This window comes from Myotis lucifugus, unplaced genomic scaffold (genome assembly GCF_000147115.1).
Source record: "Myotis lucifugus unplaced genomic scaffold, Myoluc2.0 scaffold_3, whole genome shotgun sequence".
NCBI lineage: Eukaryota > Metazoa > Chordata > Mammalia > Chiroptera > Vespertilionidae > Myotis > Myotis lucifugus.
Genome location: NW_005871051.1, coordinates 25,577,211 through 25,600,728, shown reverse-complemented (window position 1 = coordinate 25,600,728; position 23,518 = coordinate 25,577,211). Strand labels below are relative to the sequence as shown.

General features: G+C 42.2%; 1 protein-coding gene across 1 annotated transcript in view; it reads left to right on the top strand.

Moving 5' to 3' along the window:
* The first annotated feature begins 2,467 nt into the window (after nucleotides 1–2,467).
* DNER (delta/notch like EGF repeat containing) overlaps nucleotides 2,468–23,518 on the top strand; it is a 154,350-nt gene continuing 133,299 nt past the window's right edge. The window contains exons 1-2 of the mRNA XM_006082776.2: nucleotides 2,468–2,641; nucleotides 20,859–21,155. Of these exons, the coding sequence (XP_006082838.1) occupies nucleotides 2,468–2,641; nucleotides 20,859–21,155 (471 nt within the window). The remainder of the gene's footprint in view (nucleotides 2,642–20,858; nucleotides 21,156–23,518) is intronic.

Here is a 23,518-nt window from a genome sequence, read left to right as displayed (position 1 = left end):
CTTTGTGAGCTCAGTTCTAGGGTTAGCTACAATTTAAGGCTTAGAGAGATAGGACACTTGCCTGGCATTACATAGCTAGAAAGGATCCAGGGCAGGACTTGAGCCCAAGGTTGACAGATTTCAAAAGCTGGGCCAATTCTCTCCTGCACAACTTGATTCTGCTCTTTTGAATGAGATTAACCTGTCAAATGAAGAAGCAAACACAGTCTGTTTGGCACTCTTGCTGTCATTTCTAAGAAAACTGCATGGCAGACCACCTAGCGATTAGGCGGCTGAGAAGTAGCTTTGTTCATTGCCAATGACCAATATAAAATTATTATCAATAATTCCTCTTTTTATATTACATTTTCTTCAAAGATGCTGAAGGACAGGGTGGGCTGTGCAGTGCATTTGAAACCACGATTGGCATCTAGTCTCCACTCATCTTTTCGCTCATTCAGGGAACTGCATGTGGAAGCTCGGTACACTACCTATAATTGTTTCAGTCATAGATCTTACTACCCCATCTCCACCTGCTGTGGCCTTCGTGCCTTCGAGGACCTGGGGTGGTTTTGTTTCCACTGGGCTCTCCTGGGGCTTTGATTGTATCCTGGTGGAGTTTTCCTTTGAGTGAGCACAAATTCAGCTTGTCCTTTGTGAGTGATTTCCTGCTGAAAATCAAGTCATTGAAAACCATGGGGACCTCCAAAGGCTGAATGGACCGATCAGAAATGATCAAATTGCTCATTTCTGAGTAACATTATTGCAAATTGAGGTGGAGAAGGTTTATTTTTTTACCTAATTAAAGTTTTAGCTAATCTCAAAGTCACTTCGATGTTTATTTTGACTAAAACTTTTGAGGAAAGGATTTAAATATGTTTGGGTATGTATGTGAACTACCTATTATATATATTTCCTCTGAGTTTGTTTCAGTTGCAATATGGGAGTATTGTGACTATAGATGATCATTTCACTAATGCCTTAGTTATGAAAACTCACAGCTGTGTGATATTTTATGAAGCTGATGAAAGGCGCCCTTCTTTCCCTCATGACATTATAGAAATCATATATCATGCCATCAGCTTGAAGTGCAAACATTTCTTAAGTGGTTAATGGACATTTAATTTTTTTTCATTTTTCAATGTATTTTAGGAAACTTTGGGTGTATTTAATTTTCTTAGAAAGTATGTTTTGTATCGTCATGAAGATAAGAACATTTGGAATTTCCAGAACAGTGAAAAGAGTTGGGGGTTTCAACTGTAAAAACCAAGTGACTTAACATTGTTGAGAAATAATTATATTTATGAAAGTGAAATTTCCAGATAAACGAAGCTTGCCTTCTTAACCAAAGCATTCTTTGTTAGTATCAGCTTCTAAATTGTGTCCCACACTTCCTTGCCATTGCATGAATCATGGACAATGTAACGGGTATGTTGAAATTGCATAGTTAAGGTCTCAGGTTCTGGGGCAAGATTTTCTGGATTCAGATTTTGTTGTGCCACTTCTAACTGTGTTCCTTTGGCAACTGGTCAACCCATTTGGCCTCGGTTTCTTCATTTGTAAAAGGGGGATGATGATAGTATCTTTTAAAAAAAATATATTTTATTGATTTTACAGAGAGGAAGGGAGAGAGATAGAGAGTCAGAAACATCGATGAGAGAGAAACATCGATCAGCTGCCTCCTGCACACCTCCTACTGGGGATGTGCCCACAACCAAGGTACATGCCCTTGACCGGAATCGAACCTGGGACCTTTCAGTCCGCAGGCTGACTCTCTATCCACTGAGCCAAACCAGTTACGGCTGATAGTATCTTTTTTATAGGTACATTTGGAGGATTAAATGAGTTAATATATGTCAAGTGCTTAGTGCACACTAAGCCTACAACATATGTTAGCTGTTACTATGTTTTTCTTGTTTCACATTATGAACATGACTTAGATACTGTACTCTGATCTTATACACCTGTGGTCTCTGTGATGCTGACAGGACTCCTATTTTTCTACCTTTTGACTACTTTAGATCGTTTTCCTCCCCCACTGTCACCTGCCACCTGTTTCCCCTCTGTCATTGATTCATTCCATGCTCGTTAAGAGGATGGTTTTTGAGAATGAGACCTGGGTTCTATTTGTGGCTTTATCACTTATCCATTCTGAAACCTTGGTCAAGTTACTGAACCTTTCTAAGTCTCAGTTTCCTTATATGTGGACTAGAGGCCCGGTGTACAGATTTGTGCACCAGTCGTGTCCCTGGGCGTGGCTTGTGGGGATCAGGCTGAAACCGCCATCCAACATCCCCCGAGGGAAGTAGTAGTGCACGAAGCAGCAGGTGGCCGGGAAGCAGCAGGTGGCCGGGGAGCAGCCCAAGCCTGGGCCGGGTGCTGAGCTGCTCCTGCTCATCCAGGCCCCGCTGCACCTGCTGCCGCCACTCAGTAGGCTCGCAGCCGCTCCGCTGGGGTCTCTGTGCTCCTGTTTTAGGGCGATACCCACATGCCCATGACTGAGAAGCGGCTGCAGGCTTGCACCCAGTCAGTCCCGATGCTGGTCCCAATCCCGGTCCTGGTGCGGATGGGGGAGCGGCACACAGGGGGAGTGTCTGCAGGAGAGGCTCGCACTGCTGCAGCTGTGCTCTCCAGTCCCGAGCCTGGCGTCTGGCGCCCGTTGGTCAGCTGAGCAGCACTTCAGCTGTGGGAGTGCACTGACCACCAGGGGGCAGCTCCTGCGTTGAGCGTCTGCCCCTGGTTTCCAGTGAGTGTCATAGCGACTGGTTGACGGGTTGCTTAGGCTTTTATATATATAGATAAATTGGGCTAATTGTGCCATTCTCAAAGGAAAAGTAGGGCCCTAACCAGTTTGGCTCAGTGGATAGAATGTCGGCCTGGGGACTCAAGGGTCCCAGGTTCGATTCCGGTCAAGGGCATGTACCTTGGTTGCGGGCACATCCCCAGTGGGGAGTGTGCAGGAGGCAGCTGATCAGTGTTTCTCTCTCATTGATGTTTCTAACTCTCTCCCTCTCCCTTCCTCTCTGTAAAAAATCAATAAAATATATTTTTTTAAAAAAGGAAAAGTAGGTAAAATTCTTGACATGGTGGTTGGCATGGAGCAATAGTAGCTGCTGTTATTATTACCCTTAATTATCATTTATGCTTGGGGAGGATCCTGAAGGTATTCTCATGTTTTTCCTACAGAATAAAGTTTATAAATATATACACTTATATTTTTAACTTTTTTCCTTTACGATTTCTGGTTCCAAGCTGAGGCAGCTAGATATTTTATTTACAGGCAAATGGCTGTTAGACATGCATTCATGCATTTCAGGTATTTCATGAAATAATATAATGAAATACTAGATTGAAAAATAATCAGACAAGAAATCATTATAGTAATATTAAATCCACTATTATTTAATTATTTAGAAATTCAGTTTCAGCTCATTTACCCAGCACACGATAAGACACTTGGAATGAGTTTCCTGATGTCTGAGCATGACTCTTTGGGTTCTGCTATTCTTTGTAGTCATTTTTAAGGAATGGACCTCAGTGAGCTGTATATGTCAGTGGAGAATGCAGAACATAATTTAGCCTTTTTATTGACTCAAGGGCATTCTTTAAGCATTAATTATGGATTGTTCAGTAACCACAATGATCCCCAAGTGATGGGAAGGCATGGGATATTGCCTCTCCACCCTGTGGCCTTGGATGTTCAATCTGTGGAGTCCATGTTTTTTTCCTTTTATAGACGCCAGGTATCACTTTGTGCCAATGTCACTGACCAGCCTGCAATAGGAATTTCTCTTTCTAATATGTTGCTTCTAATATGTTGCTTCTAATTTATATAACAACATTAAATATTTCCAACCGCCTCCAAAAATTGTGAAGAATTTTGGATCCACTATTTTCTGGACAGTAGGACATATGATTTAAAAAGATGTCATGATTTTTTTGCATGTGTTATATGTCTATTGAAGTATAAGGTTAGTGGCCTCTGAAGGTCATTGAGAACTAATTTTGTTAGGTTTGTCTTCAAAATGAGAATAAAATATTTTAATCAAAAGCTTTATCTGTGAGTATAATGTACGGTTGTTTAATGAATTCTAAATTATGTTAGGATTTTTGGCTTTGTCCATGGCATATGCTAGGTAGGTGACTTATTATATTTAATTTGGATTGGACTGGGAGAACTTTAAGAGATGTTAAAACAAAAACACAAAATAATTTAAAAAGGGGAATGTCATATCATTTAGTTTGCATGACAGTTACTGAATTGGCATACTTCCAAATTACTAAATTAAGCATATTTACTAATTGTGTTAACCTTAGTCTGTTCACCAAGAGCTTATAAAACATGCAGCATTAAAATTTGAAAGGCAACTGGAACCTGGTGCTGGGCAGAAGAATTAAGTCTGAATTCAATGAGCCTGAGTGTGTGTCCTGTTTTGGGCACCAGCTGATAGGTGGTGGACTACTTTTTCATGTGATGGGAGCACCCATGGAAATAGGTCTTCATGAAGACAACAGAGGTTGCATTGAGAATTACTGAGCTGACATTTTGAAATCACATGTAAAGCACATTTAAAAAATATTTACTATGGTTCCATTTTGCATGATTATATTTTCCTCAGGGAGGAACTGGTAGAAACTCTTGCCTAAATAAATTGTTTTTGCTGTGTGCTGTCTCCTTTATAGACTGAAAATGTTTTCTCCTTTGGGCTTTCACACCATGAAGCTTTTTATATAACAGCATTAAATATTTCCAACCGCCTCCAAAAATTGTGAAGAATTTTGGATCCACTATTTTCTGGCCAGTAGGACATATGATTTAAAAAAAGTCATGATCTTTTTGCATGTGTTCTATGTCTATTGCAGTATAAGGTTAGTGGCCTCTGAAGGTCATGGGTGCAGCCCTGCCTCATGCAGGAAAAGTGGGGTTATCTCCACTTGAGAGATGCAGAAACCACACCTAGGAGCCCAGTGACTTGTCCAAGATCAGAGGAGTGGGAACTGGATTTCGGATCTGGGCCCCCTTTCATGTTTATAACACATTCTTTTTCTCCGGCTTCTCTCTGAAGCGTAGAAATAAATTACTTACAATGGTAGTGTGACCGGGAGAATCGAACCTCTCTGTCACTCGTGGGAGCGGGGTCCTTACAATATCCTTAGACCCGGGAGAATGAGATGTGGTGAAAGTCTTTATTTGTGTGGAGTTTCATTCCTCGTTGTAAAGTCCCATGTCCCTGACTCCAGTCCTGAAAGAGGTGCTGCTAAAGCAGGGCCAGTGTCCAGAGCTTCCACTCCATAGTGGAATTGGGGCTGGCAGAGCATCAGGCTAATTAAAGTCCATTAGTTCATTATGTGGGTCCCACGTGGCTCCGTGCCCCCTGCAGAGAGAGAGCTGGAGCTCAGTGTGTGTGTGAGAGAGCCAAGAGCCAAGAGGGAGGGCTCCTTTGTCTGGGAGTTTAAATATTCAGGTTTCTTGCCTTGCAGTGGCCATGCCTATACTGGCCACTGACTTGTTTCCAGGTGACTGAAACTCAGACCTTGTCACTCAGACCTCACTGAGCATGCGTCCCAGCTGCCTTTGTCCATCCCTTTCCCCATAGATCAGTGGGAAACAGACTTGGAAAGTGTTAAATTTCCAAGCTATATACATGTCATGCCTATATTATCTAGTATCTCTTTACTCCTTTCCTGCTAAGTAATAACCAGGTTATTATAATGGTATCAGTAGAAAAAAAATTCAAACTTTTTTTGGTTAAAAATGGAAGTACAGAGGCATACTACTAATGTGTCGGAGGGGGTCTGTCTTCAGCAGCCCTTTTCAGAGGGCTGCACATTGTTGAGAGTGGTTGTAGCTAAGCAAAGCAATTTAAAAAATTGCAGTTAATTTTTCATTATCTAAATTATGAGGAACTTATTTCAGATGATTGCCACAGGTGACAAAGTTTTAATTCAAATGGTAAGCAAATCAGTTTTTAAAATAGTTTTATATAAATAGGTTGCAATTATTTGAATAAATTGGATCTAGATCCTGAAACTGTAACTATGCCATAATCACTCTTTTAGAATGCAAATTTATTGTTACAGGATCAAGAAAAAGAGCTTTTTGTTTTCTTTTTAAATTTACCATTCCCCCTGTTCTGATTTTATATATATATATATATATATATATATATATATATATATATATATATAATTGATTTTTTTTATAGAGAGGAAGGGAGAGGGATAGAGAGTTAGAAACATCGATGAGAGAGAAACATCGATCAGCTGCCTCCTGCACACTGCCTACTGGGGATGTGCCCGCAACCAAGGTACATGCCCTTGACTGAAATCAAACCTGGGACCCTTCAGTCTGCAGGCTGATGCTCTATCCACTGAGCCAACTGGTCAGGGCCTTATTCTGATTTTTATCTGTCATAAAGCTTATATTGAGCTCGATGAATAAGATCTAATGGGATAAAGGATTTCCTATTTCTTGAATTAGCATATTTTGAAATTAGCATGAGGTTGAAATGCATGCTCTTCATTTCTTGATATCTCCATGATGGTTGTGCTGGGGTGTTAGCACCTATCAGTCATATTCAGGACTTTCCAGGGCAGGTTGACACATCATGGCTAGAGAAACCTACGCCACATCCTCCCACCTACATAATCGTACTGTCCAGTCAGCAGAGGTGGTGGGGCTGGGCCCCAGGCCCCCAGGACCCCAGGCCCCCAGGCCCCCAGTGCAGGCTCTTAGCTCTGTCCTTTGCCTCCTCTAGCTGAGAGATAATCCTGATTAAGCCCAAGAAAACGGCAAAAACGTCTTTTGGGTCTACAGAGCTACCTCTCCACCCCAGGAAACTGCTCTGTCAATGAAATGTCCCGTGGGAGAGTCTAGAAAGAGGTTAGGAAAAGGACAGAGAATCGGCCAGAAGTAGTCTGCGGAGGAGCTGGCCTCTCTCTCCCAGGGCAGTGGACTTGGAGAGGCCGGGCAGGTCGGGAAAACTCTGACCTTCCATCTAGTTGGGTTTCATGTTTTGTTTTTTTCTGTTTGTTTGTTTCCTGATGTGTCTCAAATTCCCAGATACTCATCTTCAAATACAAATCTCCAAGTCCTTTACGCCTGTCTAGCTTTGTCTATGCCATAAAGCCCTTCAATTAGCATGTATAATTAGGGATTTAAGGCTCAGTGATTGCGAAGAGTGGCCGAAATGAAGACTAATGATTTTCAGACTTAATAGTAGGCGTTGTCATTTGTTTCCAAATGCGTGCTCTGGTTCACCTGCTGCTCAGACTGTCCTTCCTGAAAGGTGAATGATTGAAAGAAAAAAACTCCCGGAAAACTTAGTAGCTCTCTATTGTTCTGTAAAGGCAAACTGTAGTAGGAACAACCTGGGCTTAACTCTTCACTGTACCGTATATTATGTCTGTGGGGTGTGTTACCTTCTCTGAGTCTCAGATTTCTCACCTGTGAAGTGGAATCGACCATACTTGCCTAACAGGATTATGTTTAGGTTTAGAAACACTGTTTATAATGCTTAAAGCCCTGCTACAGAATACTCGTTCAGTACTTGAGAATGTCTACCGTCATTTTATTTTCTACACAGTACACAGAGCGTTTCGTGGCTCACAAACTGAGTGCTGTGACTGTAACACAGGTGATCGGCCTCTTTTGCGGTCAGATACTTGAATGCTCGATTTCGCTTTTTACAACAGTATTCCCGATTGTCAGAGACTAAACATGCTGTGGCGGTAATTGATAATGTTGTTGGATTTTATGTCTTCCCTTTGCCAGCAAAACTTCTGTTTTTGGAAGCAATATTTATAGAATGAGCTGGCTATTAATCTATATTGTGCTCAGCAAAATTAGATTTTTTAATGGCTTTGTTGCCAAAATCCTTCCCTGTAGAGTTGGAGACAATAGAGGTACTGATAACCGGATCACATGTCAGGCAGTTTGCAATGCAAATGTTGTAGCAAGGACACAAATGTGACTGAATTCTAAATGGAGCTCAGCCAGTGTTTTATTTCAGCAAGTCGGTAGTACTTTTGTCTTAAATATGCAAACACATTTTGGTCTAAAATATGTTTGTATGTTGGACTAGATTCTTGCTTTATAACACAATGTAATAGAATTTGAATTACCACTAAGGTTTTTTTTTTTTAATCAATTCACCCAGTGTTTCCTCTACATGTGCATAGATGTGATAAAACAAATCCATAGAATTATTCATAGGATCTAGAGGTTAGCACAAAAGACCAAACATAACTGGTTTGGAGCTCATTGTGCCCAATATTGGACAAAACAGAATCTGGGCTGAGCATGTCGGTACTGGCAGACCCCATGTCCAGGCCATTCTTGCGAATATGCAAAGGAGAGTGAGCCCAGAATGTTCCATTCAGTGTCAGGCCCACAGCTCCCTGGCTGGAACCTTCAGAGGGCAGCTCGCTCAGTGGCCCCCTTGTGGACAGCTGGGGTATCCTACATCCAGAACCTGCTGTCCCTGACCTGAGCCACCCTTGCTGGCAGTGGCTGCCCTACCAGACACCTTTTCCTTTAGAGTAAATCTCTCTCTGGGACATTTTTTAACATTATTTTTTTAACTGAAGTATAATTGACATGTAACCTTATATTAGTTTCAGGCGTACAGCATAATGATTTGATTTTTGTATACATTGTAAGATGATCACCACAATGTCTAGTTAACATTCATCACCATCCATAGTGACAAAATTTTTTTTCTTGTCCTGAGAACTTTTAAGATCTACTCTCTTAGCAACTGTCAAATATGCAATACAGTGTTATTAACTGTAGTCACCATGCTGTACGTTACATTCCCATGATACACCTATTTTATCACTAGAAGTTTGTACCTTTGGACCCCCTTCATCCATTTTGTCCCATCCTCCCCCAGAAGTGGAATTGCTGGATCATTTGGTAGCTCTATTTTTTTAAAATGTATTTTTATTGATTTTGGAGAGGAAGGGAGAGGGAGAGAGAGATAGAAATATCAATAAGAGAGAACCGTTGATCGGCTGCCTCCTGCATGGCCCACACTAGGTATTGAGCCCGCAACCCAGGCATATGTCCTGACCAGGAATCTAACCGTGATCTCCTGGTTCATAGGTCAACGTGCAACCACTGAGCCATGCCACCGGCGGTAGTTCTATTTTTAATTAGAAGCCCTCTTATCAAAGGTATTAGGATAGTTAATCAGGTCAGTTAATCAAAGAACTTAATTTAAGTGCAGAATCATAAAAAAATTTCAAACATATTTTAAACATCTAATTTTACCTTAAAATATATAAATGTATGTTCACACAGCAGGGGAAATGACTCTTTCCCCGTAGTTCTACATGTTGATGGTGGTTTGTTTCCTTGTGCAGTTTGTAATTTTCTATTGCGAGCTCATTGCGGTAAGTGTCCAAGTGTCTCATGTGCTCTGTATTGTGGAAGCATCACCCTGTCACTCCCCTAGTCCTGCACAAGTTTGTTTTTTTAATTAAAAATATATTTTATTGATTTTTTACAGAGAGGAATGGAGAGGGACAGAGAGTTAGAAACATTGATGAGAGAGAAACATCGATCAGCTGCCTCCTGCACACCCCCTACTGGGGATGTGCCCGCAACCAAGGTACATGCCCTTGACCAGAATCGAACCTGGGACCCTTGAGTCCGCAGGCCAACGCTCTATCCACTGAGCCAAACCACTTAGGGCTCTGCACAAGTTTTTAATATTCATTTCTGATCCCAGGATTTCTACCTCAAGGTTGCTGATCACATGGGGTATTCATATGCATGAGCAACTCCTTTTTCATCTGGAGATCCTAGAGCAGCGGTTCTCAACCTGTGGGTCGAGACCCCTTTGGGGGTCAAATGACCCTTTCACAGGGGTCACCTAAGACCATCGGAAAACATATATAGTTACATATTGTTTTTGTGATTAATCACTATGCTTTAATTATGTTCAATTTGTAACAATGAAAATACATCCTGCATATCAGATATTTACATTGCAATTCATAACAGTAGCAAAATTACAATTATGAAGTAGCAACGAAAATAATTTTATGGTTGGGGGTCACCACAACATGGGGAACTGTATTAAAGGGTCTCGGCATTAAGAAGGTTGAGAACCACTGTCCTAGAGGGATGTCATTCTTTCTGCTGTTTCTCCAGGCCTGCTGCTAGATTTATCTCTTAGAGACAGGTGGCTCTAAGAGGCGTTATGTTTGGTCTCAGTTATAGGCCCCTCTCTTCTCCTGTGCTCAAGGCCACATTTCCCATCTGCACATGGTTTCTAGAACTCAGACCTACAGCTCTTAGGTTTTATTTCCAGGTCTATAACCCCTGTGGTTAATACAGTGGCATCTGCTAATGGCTTTGGTTGTGAGATCTCTACTCTTATCATTTCTGAAACTCAAGGATTCCCCTCTCCCTCCACATTTTTTCTTTTTTTAAATATGTTTTTTTAAAATTGTTTTTTAGAGAGAGGGGAAGGGAGAAAGAGAGGGAGAGAGAGAGAGAGAGAGACAGAGAGAGACAGAGAGAGAGAGAGAAATATCAATGATGAGAGAGAATCATTGATCAGCTGCCTCCTGCACGCCTGGGAATCAAACCAGCGACCTCTTGGTTCCTGGGTTGACACTCAAAACACTGGCCGGGCTCCCCCACCCCATTTTATTTAATTTAATATATTTTATTGATTTTTTTACAGAGAGGAAGGGAGAGGGACAGAGAGTTAGGAACATCGATGAGAGAGAAACATCGATCAGCTGCCTCTTGCACACCCACCACTGGGGATGTGCCCGCAACCAAGGTACATGCCCCTGACCGGAATCGAACCCGGGACCCCCCAGTCTGCAGGCCTACGCTCCATCCACTGAGCCAAAGCAGTTAGGGCTCCCCCACCCCATTTTAAAGCTCACTTTTGAATCAAAGCATTTTCTATTTTATCTAAAATTGTTGCATGGTTTTAGCTGGAGAAGGTCCTGCTCATCAGTTCAATGTGTTATAATTAAAGTCCTGAATAATGAAATTTTCCTTCAATAAAGCTTTTATTTTCTGCCTGCCTACAGCATTTACACATGTAAGAAAAGTTATGGTGTCTATAATCTTTATACACTAAGTTAATTCTCAGAGTCCAACTTGGCAAGCAATATTAAATGCGATTGGTCTCATCAACCTTCTAAAACAGATTAGAGGATGCTCTGTGCTCAAAAATTAGTGTCCTAAAAACCCTTAATTCTTAATTACTGATATTTTTCCCACCCTTCTAATTTCATGTCTTAATTGGAAGTGCTAATTATTTGTGTTTTTAAAGAGAAAATGTGGATGATCAGTATTGTAGAGTATCTTCAAGCTACAGTACCTTTGTTGTACTGCTTTGTAGACACAATTATCCAGGCAGCGGCTCTCTACTGATTTAAGGTTAAGCTCATCATGGGGCAGGAAACCCCTCTGTGTCTTAGTGCACTGAAGTGCAGCCAGAATGTTCTTGCTTCTGCTTCCCTATGGAGCTATCTTGTGTCCACAGGGCTGCAAAATTAAGGTGGGGTGGTTTTCCATCCCTCGTCCGTCCACTCTCTGTCTTAACTCCCAGATGGCAGAGACTGTAGTCTCTGTTGCTGACCATTCTTGTTTCTGTGCTTCATACCCTGTGGTTCTTAATAGTTGGCAGGGTCTTATAATGACCTCCATGTTCAGTCCTGTTTTTCTATTCCTTTATTGTTTATTTTTCCCTTTGTTCCTTCTGTCTTTTATAATTTTTTAAAAGTCCAGTTAGCTTCCTCTTGGAGCAATACCTGGTCTTTTCCTAGATATTGTTAGCCAATTAGAGAGCCTCTTTCCTGCCATGCATGGAGATGACTAATCTCAGCATGCGTGCAATTGGAGGTCTTTGGCTTTTGTTGATTAAGAAACAGCAATTGCTGCTGGATGTCCAGAGCCTGCTCTTTTGGTGGCTTGAATTGTACTTTTTAGCTTTTAATTTTTTCTTTTTCTTGGTGAAGTGGTCTACATGAAGCTGGCTGGTTCTAGAAGGCTCATCTCTAGGTAAATGAGGTTGGACAACATGAAGATTTTAGATTTCTCCACCGAGTCACTGATTCTTGTCCTCATTTCCGGGAGCAGATGGGTATTAAAATTAGAGCAGCTGTTTCAACTTAAGGTTAGAAAAGCTGAAAAGAGAGCAAGGGAAATTTTGTGCCTGCAGAGAGAAAAACACAGCAAAGAAGTTAGGAGGCCATGCAGGTACACCAGCACATGAAGCACTGTCCCGCTTAGAGCAGCAGTCTTTCCGGAGGACCGTGGCCCTGGTTTCTCCGCGTTCCCCTCATTTTACGGCACCCGTAGAGCCCTTGCCCAACTTTTCTTAAGGATCCTGGGCTACCAAGCCTGGCTGATACAGAGCACACTGCCTGGGAAATGCTCGAAGCAGAGAGTGAAGAACAGTCTGACAGGAAGCGATGTCCTTTCCCTGTTTCAGACAGTAAACATAATCGAGTGCCAACTCTGCCTAGTTTTGCAGCTCCCCGCTGCCTCACACCGGTGTCATTTCTACCTATTTTAAATAATAAAGAAATCAACACATTTTTATATTTGGAGATTACTTTTGGGGGCCCCAACAAGAGTGGAAAGCTCTTTGAAAGTAGGAATCCTGCCCTAGCTGGTTTGGCTCAGTGGATAGAGCGTCGGCCTGCGGACTGAAAGGTCCCGGGTTTGATTCTGGTCAGGGGCATGTACCTTGGTTGCAGGCTCATCCCCAGTAGGGGGTGTGCAGGAGGCAGCTGATCAATGTTTCTCTCTCATCGATGTTTCTAACTATCCCTCTCCCTTCAACACATTTTTATATTTGGAGATTACGTTTGGGGTCCCCAACAAGAGTGGAAAGCTCTTTTGAAAGTGGGAATCCCTACCCTGATTTAACATGTTTGGTTGGTGTCCCAAAGCTTCTAGGATAGAGGCCAAATCCATTAGAATATGTAGGGACCGTTGTATTTGGGTTCCCACTGGCTTCCCTGGCCTCCTGTGGGCCTCTGTGGCCGCTGGGCTCTGAAAAGTCTCTGGAATCTGCCTACTGCTCCACCGTCTGGGAGAAAAGTCAGGAAGGAGCTTTGAGGTGACTTTTAAGCAAAGGCAAGTTAGTGTCATCATTGCTGCCAGGAGGGGGGCCTCTAGGTGCAGAAAACTCTCAAAATAGGGGTGTAGTGGGTGCTATTCTTGGCAATCTTCACCAGGGCAGTTACCTGCCTACTCACTCAGATTGTGTCACTAGTCCCAGAATTGGCAGATGGCAGACATTTCCTAGAAAAGTAGTTGTTTATTTTTAAAGGACATAAACAAAAAATGCCCTTTTTCATTTGACTGGTGGGAAATGTTACCCAGAAAGGTGTAGCCCCACCTTTTACATGTGTGGACAGTTTCAGCCCCAGCTTTGAAGACATTAATGAACTAGCTCTTCTCAGGAAGGATGCCACCTCTCCACCTCCTCTTCCTGTTGTGTGGCAGCCTGCACTGAGCCCCAGTGCCCCTTCGCCTCTGCTCTCCTGGTCTGGGCACCTCACACAGCCTGTGTATGCTGCTCTCTCCTGTTGTCTGGGCGGAGTAGCTCCATTTGCTCAGACTTTGCTCTGAAACTTGGTTAGCATGTGGTTCATAGAGTAGATACTTGCTCTAAAAGCCATGGTTACCCAGGGTGGGGGTGTCTGAGGGCAGAAAATCTGGCTTTTCCAGCTCTTTACCTAGCAGAGCCTTCTAAGGTTCCATATTCCTGTGGGCTCCATAATCCCTAGACCTACCTTCAGGCCTCTCAGATTCCACGTGTGCAACACTGGAACCTTGCACAAAACCAGAAACTGGGGCTCTCTGGGCAGACACCTTCTCTTACAAAGCTGAGTGAGCTCGGTCCAGATTCTTTCAAAGGCCCGATGAGCCACCCAGGGTTTAGGGTCTGTTTAACCTGAGGCCCCCCACAGCTGATTGAACCCAGGGTTCTCCTCTCCCATTGTGTCCTGAGTGTCATCCCTAATGCTTCCTGACTCGCTGGAAGGTGGATGGACCCTCAAGCTGTTCAAATTGCCCAGGTCTGGGTGACCAGTGCCAAATCTGGGCCCACTCTCCAGTAATTGGGTTTCTTTCCTCTGGTAGCCGATGGCAGTGAGCTACTCTCCTCTCAGAAACCACTCCTTGACCTCATGACATAAAAGAAGAGGTTTTGTGGAAAATAGTGAAGGAGTCACTTAGTCTTGGGTTCATATTTCTGCCACATGAGACTGTGGATCAGCTACTTACCCTTCCTGAACCTTAGTTCCTTCTGGATAAAGTCAAGGTCATATTTATGGGACAGGGTTGGTAAGAGCAAATGAGTCAGGGCATATAAGGGCCATGGTGCTTATGGCCCTCAACTCGTTTTATCTCTTTCCTAAATCCTCCTTTTTTTTCTCCTCCATGCTCATGTTTCCTAACCCCTTTAGCTGACCCCTCCCAACTTCTCTGATGCCTTGGCCCCAATGATCTTCTGTATATGCACGGTCACCCTTCTGGCCCCTGTCCCCCAATATACTGGTGATTTTCAAAGCAGGAGCCCAGCTCATTCATTTCCCCTGAGCGCCAGATCTGTGTTTACAGTGATTTAAGGTCATTGCCTATTCAGTGTTTCTTAGATACCTAAAATCTTCCTGCCCCAAATAAAAAACCATGGCGTCCTGCCCCTTCTCAACTTGTTTTTCTTTCTGAATCCCATATTTCAATGAGTGACCCTACCATTTATTTACCTGGTTGTCCAAGTCAAAAACCCAGGAGTTACCATGCATAGCAACTTTTTCACCTTACCCATATAGTCTCCCAATCCTATGACTCTCCAGCCTGCCTTCACATTTCTGTCTTTGTTGACCCAACTTTGGATATGGCCCAATCATTCCTCACCTGGAAAATTCCAGTGGTTTCCTAATATATCTCATTGTTGCTAGGGGTCTGTCTCTAAAGTGGTTTCATCTGTCATATTCCTGCTTACATTTCATTATTGACTTGCTTTCAGAGCCAAAGTCAAACTCTTTAGCATCACGTGCTATGAACCAATCTCCAACTGTTTCGTCAAATCTACTTTGAAAACTCCCTGACTCGTGGCCCATTTGCCAGTTAAGTAGAACTATTTATAATTCTCTCAATATGCCACCCTCTTTAATACCTCGGGGTCTTCGCACTTGCTGTTCTCTCTGGCAGGAGCTCCCTCTCCTGCTCTTCTTTCCTTTGGTAGCTCCTCCTTGATCTTTGAGGATTACTTTACATAGGAAAACTTCCTGAATTACCTTGGCAAGTTCAGGGCCCCAACTCTCTGTTTTCATAGCAGCTGTATACATATTTCATGGCTCTGATCTCACTGTGATCAAGTGGGTTTATTCACCTGTTACCCCACTAATCACTAATCTTTGGCCTTGTGCCATTCATCCGTGTATTTCCAGATACACTACCAGACCTTTTGCATAAAGGTTATACTGATCCTGTGAGTACTTCCTTCACCGTATCATTGCTAGATGTAGAGATTAACCATTTTTAAAAATAAATTTATTTTAAGAAAGAAAATTCTATTTTTATATATGGAGTGAGGGAGGAGTCAAGCTTAATATCCTCACACACACATGGATATCAATTTATTGAAAAGACTATATTTACTGCACTGCTCTATTTCAGAAATGAAGTGTCTATATATGATCATTCTAGTTTTCTAGTTCTTGACTCTCTATTCCATTGTCCTAGTTACTGTAGCTTTAAAATTCCTGATCCTTTATGGAGCAAGCCCTCCTACATTGTTCTTATTCAGGAGCATCTGGGCTATTTGGAGACATTTTATTCAAGAAGAAGAACAACAACAACAAAAATAATTCTTGTGATTTTTGTTGCAATTGCATGAAATCTGTAAATAGTTCTGGGGAAATTGGAATCTTTGAGTTTTATAATTCCTCCATTTATATATATCTTCTTTAATTTCTCTCAATATTATTTTACTATTTTACCGAACTTTTTGTTGAGTTCATACACTTCTTTCAGTTGATTTATTCCTAGATATTTGATTTCTTTGATATATTGCAAACAGCTTTTTAAATTTTTATTTGTTTGTTTCTGAAACATGGAGATGCAATTGTTTGTTCTTTTCAAGAAATTTTGACTGGTGTCAAAATTGCTGAAATTCCATATTCTCATAATTTATCTGCATGCATAACCATATAGTCTGTGAATCATGCCAGTTTTTGTCCTTACTCAGTCCTTATATCTTCTTTTCATTCCTGTCTTCTTGCATGGGCTTGGACCTGTAGTGCAATGTTCAATGGAAGTGGTGATGCAAACATCCTTGCTTTGTTCTCAGTTTCAGGGAGAAACTTTTCAACATTTCACTAATAAGTATTCCATTTCCTGTAGGTTAAAAAAATTTTTTTTGTAGATACTCTTTATCAGATTAAAGAAGGTCACTTCTCTTCCTATTTGCCAAAAGTCTTCACTCTAAATGGATGTTGAATTTAATAAGACACTTGTCCTGCATCAGTTGAGATGCCTGTATAATCTTAATCTAGAAAGTTTAATTCCCAGTTTGCTGTAGGCTTCTTTTCCTGAGTGGGCAGGGAAGTAAGTGTTGGCATATCTCCTGTATTCATGGCATTGTTGGTTTGTAAAGAGCGTTTGCCAGGATGTATGAGTGTCTCTGATGAGAGGCAAGATACGAATGTCAGCATTGAGATTGTTCTATAAGTTTCTGATTCAAGAAACTTGTCTTTGAATGACTAAAAGAAAAAAAGGAAGAAAAGCATTTCATCTGAGGCTGGTGTGCCTATGCCAGTAAATGCAGTTGAGTGTTATCTCTGGGAATTTAGTGAATATAGAAACCAGAACACAAAGGGTTTGCCAGGTTTTTGAAGAAAAGTTATCCAATTCTTGATACATCTGCAACTGAACAGGACTTAAAGATTCATCAGTATGACTAGTGACATGTGTGTTAGCCAGACTGAAGCAAAGGCAGTGCAATTTCAGGGTAATTTCCAAATGTAAAGAGATGCCATGAAAAAGTAGAAAAATAATTGGACATGTTTATTTTTAATGGATTCATTTCATCGCCAAGAGTTTGAACTCTGCTTGTAATTTCCTTTTAACCCACTTACAAATGTGACTCAACCCACATGCAAAAATTAGGACAGGCTGGTTTTAAGAAAATTGACTGAGAATTGAGGGGAAAAATGACTGTCCAAATTAGTCTTGGAATAATTTTCAAGTAGACCAGAGTCTCTAATACAGAAGGGAAGAAATATTAAAACATGAGAATGTGGATTTCACTATGACATAGCGTCCCTGATTCAGTGAAGTGAATGAGCATTTTTATTATTATTTGGATTTGGAAAAAACAATTCATAGGATGCATTTCTTGGCCCAGTCTACTACTGGCATAAACATCATAGTGACTACCCCCTCCCTCATATCTTTACTCCTAGTGGGTAAGCAGTTGGAGTTGGAATATAGTTAGGATCATTATTGAACAAAGTAGGAAATATATCCTTTTTCAGATTAAAGCACTGTGATAGTTGGACCCCAACATTGTTCATTTGCTTTTTAGCAGGAACAATTTCTAACCAGTGCAATTTCTATTTGGACTGAGAATATTAGGAATTGAAAGGACATTGGAGCCCCCTAGTCCCATTCTTGCCTTTTACAGTTGAGATTGAGTGCCAGGAAACATCCTTGCTTGGCCAGGATCACCCACAAATGGGAGTGGGACCCCAGTTTTCTCTACTGTGTCATAGCACTTCAGGGTAACAATTGCTCATTACTATTTTTCTCGAAACCCTGAACTCCACAAATTTGGGAGTCATCTGTGCTGTGGTCCCCCTTCTAGCTGGCAGATGTAGACAGTCCTGCTATTTCTTTTCTTTGGTTTTTACCCTGATAACCACTCTTAGAAAGAAAAGTTGTGCATTTTGACAGATAAAGAAGCCGGGGTTTAGACAGCGAGGGAGAGAATGTTTTCTAGATAGTAATACCTAATGTGAGACTCCAAGATCTTTTCAGTGCCTCTTCAGTACTTTTCCCAAGAACTGAAATGATAATGGTGAAATGTCAGATAATAGAAAAGTTATATTGGACAAGAACTGCATCCCTTCAAGTCTTATCAGTGGATCCAGCACTACATAAGAGGACAATCTTTGGCTGTGCATCTAGCTGGTCCTAAGCTTGCACCATCAAAACATGGCTGAGTCATGTAACATTTTTTTAAATTGAATTCATTGGGATAACATTGGTTAATAAAATTACATAGGTTTTAGGGATATAATTTTATAATACACTGGAGGCCCTGTGCATGAAAATTCATGCACTGGAGCGGGGGGGGGGGGGGTCCCTCAGCCTGGCCTGCCCCCTCTCACAGTCCGGGAGCCTTCAGGGGTGGGAGGCGACCCGGCCATCAGGGGAAGGCGACTCCCCATCACACCTCTGCTGCTGCCACTGCTGGCAGTGCAAGCCTCGGCCGGCCCTGGTTACCTGAGCCTCGGGTGGCACTGGGCAGCTGGGCAGCCTCCATCTGAGGCTTGCCTGCACCTCGGGCCCGCCCTGGGTGGCTGGGCAGCCGGTATCCGAGGCTTGCCTGCGCATCAGGCATTGGCTGGGCAGCCGACATCCGAGGTTGGATGTGTGTATTTAAAAATAATATTGGCCTCTGCAGTGAGCTGTCCATGGGTGGGAGGATAGGGACAGAATTTCCACATTTCCTCCAGGGAAGGAGTGTGACCCTTTATAGAGATCTCACTTCCTAGTGTGTTATCTACCTAAGCATTCCTTTCAGAGTGCCAAGATTTAATGTCACGTTTCTGCACATAATTACGATCCAAAGTGCGGCTGGTCCCTTCTCTGCATTAAGTTGTACTGTGAAAAGTCCTTTCTGTGATTTAATCACTTAGGATATGCCATCCCAGTAAGGGACTTGGGTGGAGAGACGAAATAGTAGTAATTGCTACCAACATGATCAAGCCCCTGTTTTAACTTGTCTTTGTAGTTTACCCAGATGAGCCCACCTACCTGTTTCTTCCTTTTGTGAACCCAAAGTCGGTATGGTTTGGATCAGGGCCAGATAAAACTCAAGGGAGGCCCTAACCAATTTGGCTCAGTGGATAGAGTGTCAGCCTGTGGATTCAAGGGTCCCAGGCTCGATTCCAGTCAAGGGCATGTACCTTGGTTGCGGGCACATCCCCAGTAGGGAGTGTGCAGGAGGCAGCTGATCGATGTTTCTCTCTCATCGATGTTTCTAACTCTCTATGCCTCTCCCTTCCTCTCTGTAAAAAATCAATACAATATATTAAAAAAAACAACAACTCAAGGGCTGGATAATACGTACTCCAACAGCCTTGTGGGCCAGATAGCCTCCGTGGCTGTTACTCATCTGCTGAGGTGGTGAGTGGAAACCTACACAGAGGGCCATGGCCAGATCCCAGTGAAACTTTATCTACAGAAACAGGCTGGAGTTGGCCTGCGGTTGGAGTTTGCCACCCCTGGTTTATACTGAGAAGCTCTCAATTGTGGTGTTTGGACCAGAGCATCAGAGTCCAGGGATGCTGAAAGATACGGGTTTCTAGGCCTCGCCTTCGGAGTTTCAATGAATAGCTTGGAGCTGGGGAATATGTAGTTTTAAAGGTTCCTTAATTGATTCTACTGCCCAAATGATTAAAACCATGGTCCATTCTGCTTTTAAAATTTATGTGTGTTTACATACACACAAATAGACACATGGTTTTATGTGTGTATTTAACAATAATACTAAAAACGGCACGATTGTGTGCAAACCATTCTGCATGTTGCTTGTTTCTTTCTTTGCCATTTTTACCGAGGTGTCTCTCTGTTAGTGACATCCAGGAATGGATATCATAAAGGATTTCATCCATTGTAATATACAGTACCATTTTTTTTCTTTCATCATGTTGCTGCCTTTTTATTTCATTTCTGGAGTCAGATGGATTTTTAAAACATTTTGATGGAGGGAGATTATCAGTCTGTTCCTTTAAGGGGTGATTTTGCCTCAGGGGCACAGGCAATGTCTGCAGAACTTTTTGGTTGTCACAACTGTCATTGCTGAAGGGAGGACTTCTACTGGCATCTGGCAAGTAGAGATGAGGGATGCTGCTAAACACCCACAATGCACAGGGCAACCCTTCCAGCAAAGAACTATCCAGCCCGAAGAGCCAGGAGTGCCTAGCCTGAGAAATCCTGCTTTACTGCTCTTTTGTTCTTTGCTTAACAAAGTGATGAGCTAGGAACTTCTATAAGCTTCTGCTTAATGTGCTTCACCACCATGCTCTCTAGTAGCTTGCAGTGGTGGTGCACACTCATCATTTTGGAACCTGTAATTAAAAAATAGCATCTTTAAAAGCTCTGTTCATCAGGTAGGAAACTGGGAGACCGAGGTGAGCGCATCTTTAGGAGAGAGAAACTGGGCATGAGGCAGTCTTGCGATGGTCCAGGATGTGCAAAAGGAGATTTCACTTTAGAGCCCTACTTTTATTTGTCATGACACGCAGCTACAAGTATTAAAGTTGACATTTTCTTAATAAGCCTCAATTTTAACTATTTTTGCCTTAGAAAAATTCTCTAAATAACGTGTTCCTGAATTCAGTGTTAAGTAGGGCCTTGGTTTGAAGGCTCTTCCCCACCATGTATATATCCTCGGGGGAGGCCTGTTACCTGTGGAAAGGTTAACGTTGGGATGACCTTGGGAGGCTGCCCACAACATCACAAGTAGTTAAGGACAATGCATTCCCCAGTTATAGCGTTTCCACGGGAGCAGCAGCGCTGAGACACCGAGCTAATTTCCCAGCGATGGCACCACTTTTCTTATGAGGGAATAATTGACCCATTTATGGTCTCGTTTCAGATTGCTGCGGATCCCTGTGCCAGCAACCCTTGTCACCATGGCAACTGCAGCAGCCGCAGCGGTGGCTACCTCTGCATTTGCACGGAAGGCTATGAAGGTCCACACTGTGAACAGGCGCCTCCCAGCCTCCAGGCCTCCGGCTGGACGGAGTCCATGGCACCTAGACAGCTTGAGCCAGTCGCTGCTACCCAGGAGCCCGATGCCACCCTGCCTCGCTCTCAGGCAACCGTGACCCTGCCCACATGGCAGCCGAAAACAGGGCAGAAAGTTGTAGAAATGAAATGGGACCAAGTGGAGGTGAGAATGTTTTGCTGCATAGGTTTTTACTCAAGACATTAGTAAAGTTAAAATAATTCCAGTAGTTCTAATTATAGCAACAAAAAATGGAAAACTTTTAAGTTGCCCAGTGAACAAAACAATGTGTCCAATCTTATTCCCGTCTGCACTTGTTTGGGAAATCTCTCTTGGTTACACGGATGAGACATTTGGATTGTGATTGTTTTGTGCACTTAAAAAGAGGAATCAAGAAAAGAAAAGGAATGTAATTATTCTGGGGAACAAAATCCATATACATTTCTGTGAGATAATCTTATTTTGGGGCAAATGGCTAATGAAGAGTCATAAACATGAATGCAACCAAGACCTGCCATTGCTGACCCAATTTTACTCATGGAATGTTATGTTCAATTTTTTCTTGGTTTGCTTGTTATTGTTTGCGTTCTATTTTTGGTGACTTGCAGCCCTTCAATGGGATTTAGAGAAGAAAAAGCTATCATAGATTTAAAATATTTTGAGAACGCATTTGAAAATAAAATTTGCAAATTGTATTTAGTTTGGCAATAGAAAATTCTATTTACTGAACCTTGGCCAGTCTAGGTTTGGCTTATTGTATTTTCAAGTTCATCAAAAGGCTCATTATATAAAATACGAAATGTTCAGCACACTTCTAAAAGTTGACATAAAATATAAATTTGCTAGCTGGAAGAATTTGGGAACAAGTCAAAATCATGAATTTGAGGTGACAACGATAGTGTAATTTCATTCCATATTTTATACTTTATATGACATCCATATGGGTTTGTGTGGGGTTGTATTTTATTACAGGTTTTGTAGCTTAAATGAAAACAACAACACATAGATCTTTGCATAGCACTTTTAGAGTGAAGGAGTGTGTCTAGAAATTTTCCTTTTTATAAAAAGCGGTAAGGCACCATTTCTTCTCTCATTTTCGTGGGTAATTATAACCAGCTGACCCACTTTTTTTTTCACTGCCACACGATTTATGAAGGGCACAGTCAGGCTGCAGGGCAGCGTTCTTCGCCTACCTAAAAACTGGCGGACTTGTTCTGGCTTCAGTCTTTTAATAAGTGCTTTGAAGTTATTTCAATACTTCTTTGCTGAATGACTCACTTCTTGAATGTGAAGTAGATTTGGATTCACATTTACGAGGAAGTGTCCTTTAGTGAAAATTTCTTCCCAACCAGCCATTTCAATCTATTTATTTGAAGATATACTGTCCGACAGCTGGTAAATGTGCAAAAGAAACGCCTCGTCTTCCTGTCCTGCTGTTATTTCTGAGATTGTTCAAGAAGCAGGTGAAAAGTGCTGCTAGAGGAAGACCTTCCCTTTTTCATGAAGTGATGGTGCTTTGGGAACCCGAGGCTATTTGGAGCCCTAGGGGGCTAAAATGTATGGAACAGTTGTCTGTCACACAAATTTAACAAGTTGGACTCCCGTCTTTGAATATGCATGGTGGATTTTATCAGTAGCATTTGAGTATCCAGCCTTCTGGGCAGTAAGTTCTAAGTGTCGGGTGGGGTGAAAGTACTGAGAATTTTGTATTGTTTTTAGTTAATTCAGTGATGAGGGGTACTTTTAATACCCTTTTGTTTTGACTTTCGTGGAGGAAGTCAGTGATCATGGTATGAGGAATAACAAATGAATGAATTGGTCAGAAGCACCTCAGTGGACACAGCTCAGGTGTTCACAATATGCTTTCTGATGCGCACATTCTCCCACTCCCTCCACCAGCTCCTTTTTCATATACAGTGGGGCATTGACTTACGAGTTTAATTCGTTCCGAGACCGAGCTCGTTAAGGAGCTCTTTAACTCAAATTACTCTGTCAACTCAATGCAAAAAATTGGCCCAGAGACAGCTGGTATCTCAAAAAACTCGTTAGTCGAGACACTCGTAAGTCAAGGCCCCACTGTACATCAGTATAACACTTTGGAATATATTACTTAAAAAATGAAGATATAGTCCACAGGGGAAAAGGGCAGCTCCTCGGTTACCTGGCCTTCGTGTGGGCTCCTGAGACCCATCTCCGCACAGAGCAGGGTCATCCAGACCAGATTCTTCTCGCCTATTGTTTGCTTAAGGGCTCACTCTCCTAGTGGTGAAGACTTATACCGCTGTGTGTAAGCTGGTCCTTAAAGGCCACCTCTTTGTTCTCTAAGCTTTTAGTCCCTCGGGAACCCCCAGACTGAACATAGAGCAGAGGCCAGTGACTCTTGTTAAATGAAAGAGCAGCCAGCAAACCCTGAGCCCCTCCCTGGGACATCCTATATTATTTCCCCAATCCCCGCGATGGGTAGACTCTTCCCAGGAAAACTTTCGCATTTCAGAAACTCAAATGGCAAAGCTTTCATTTTCTCTTGA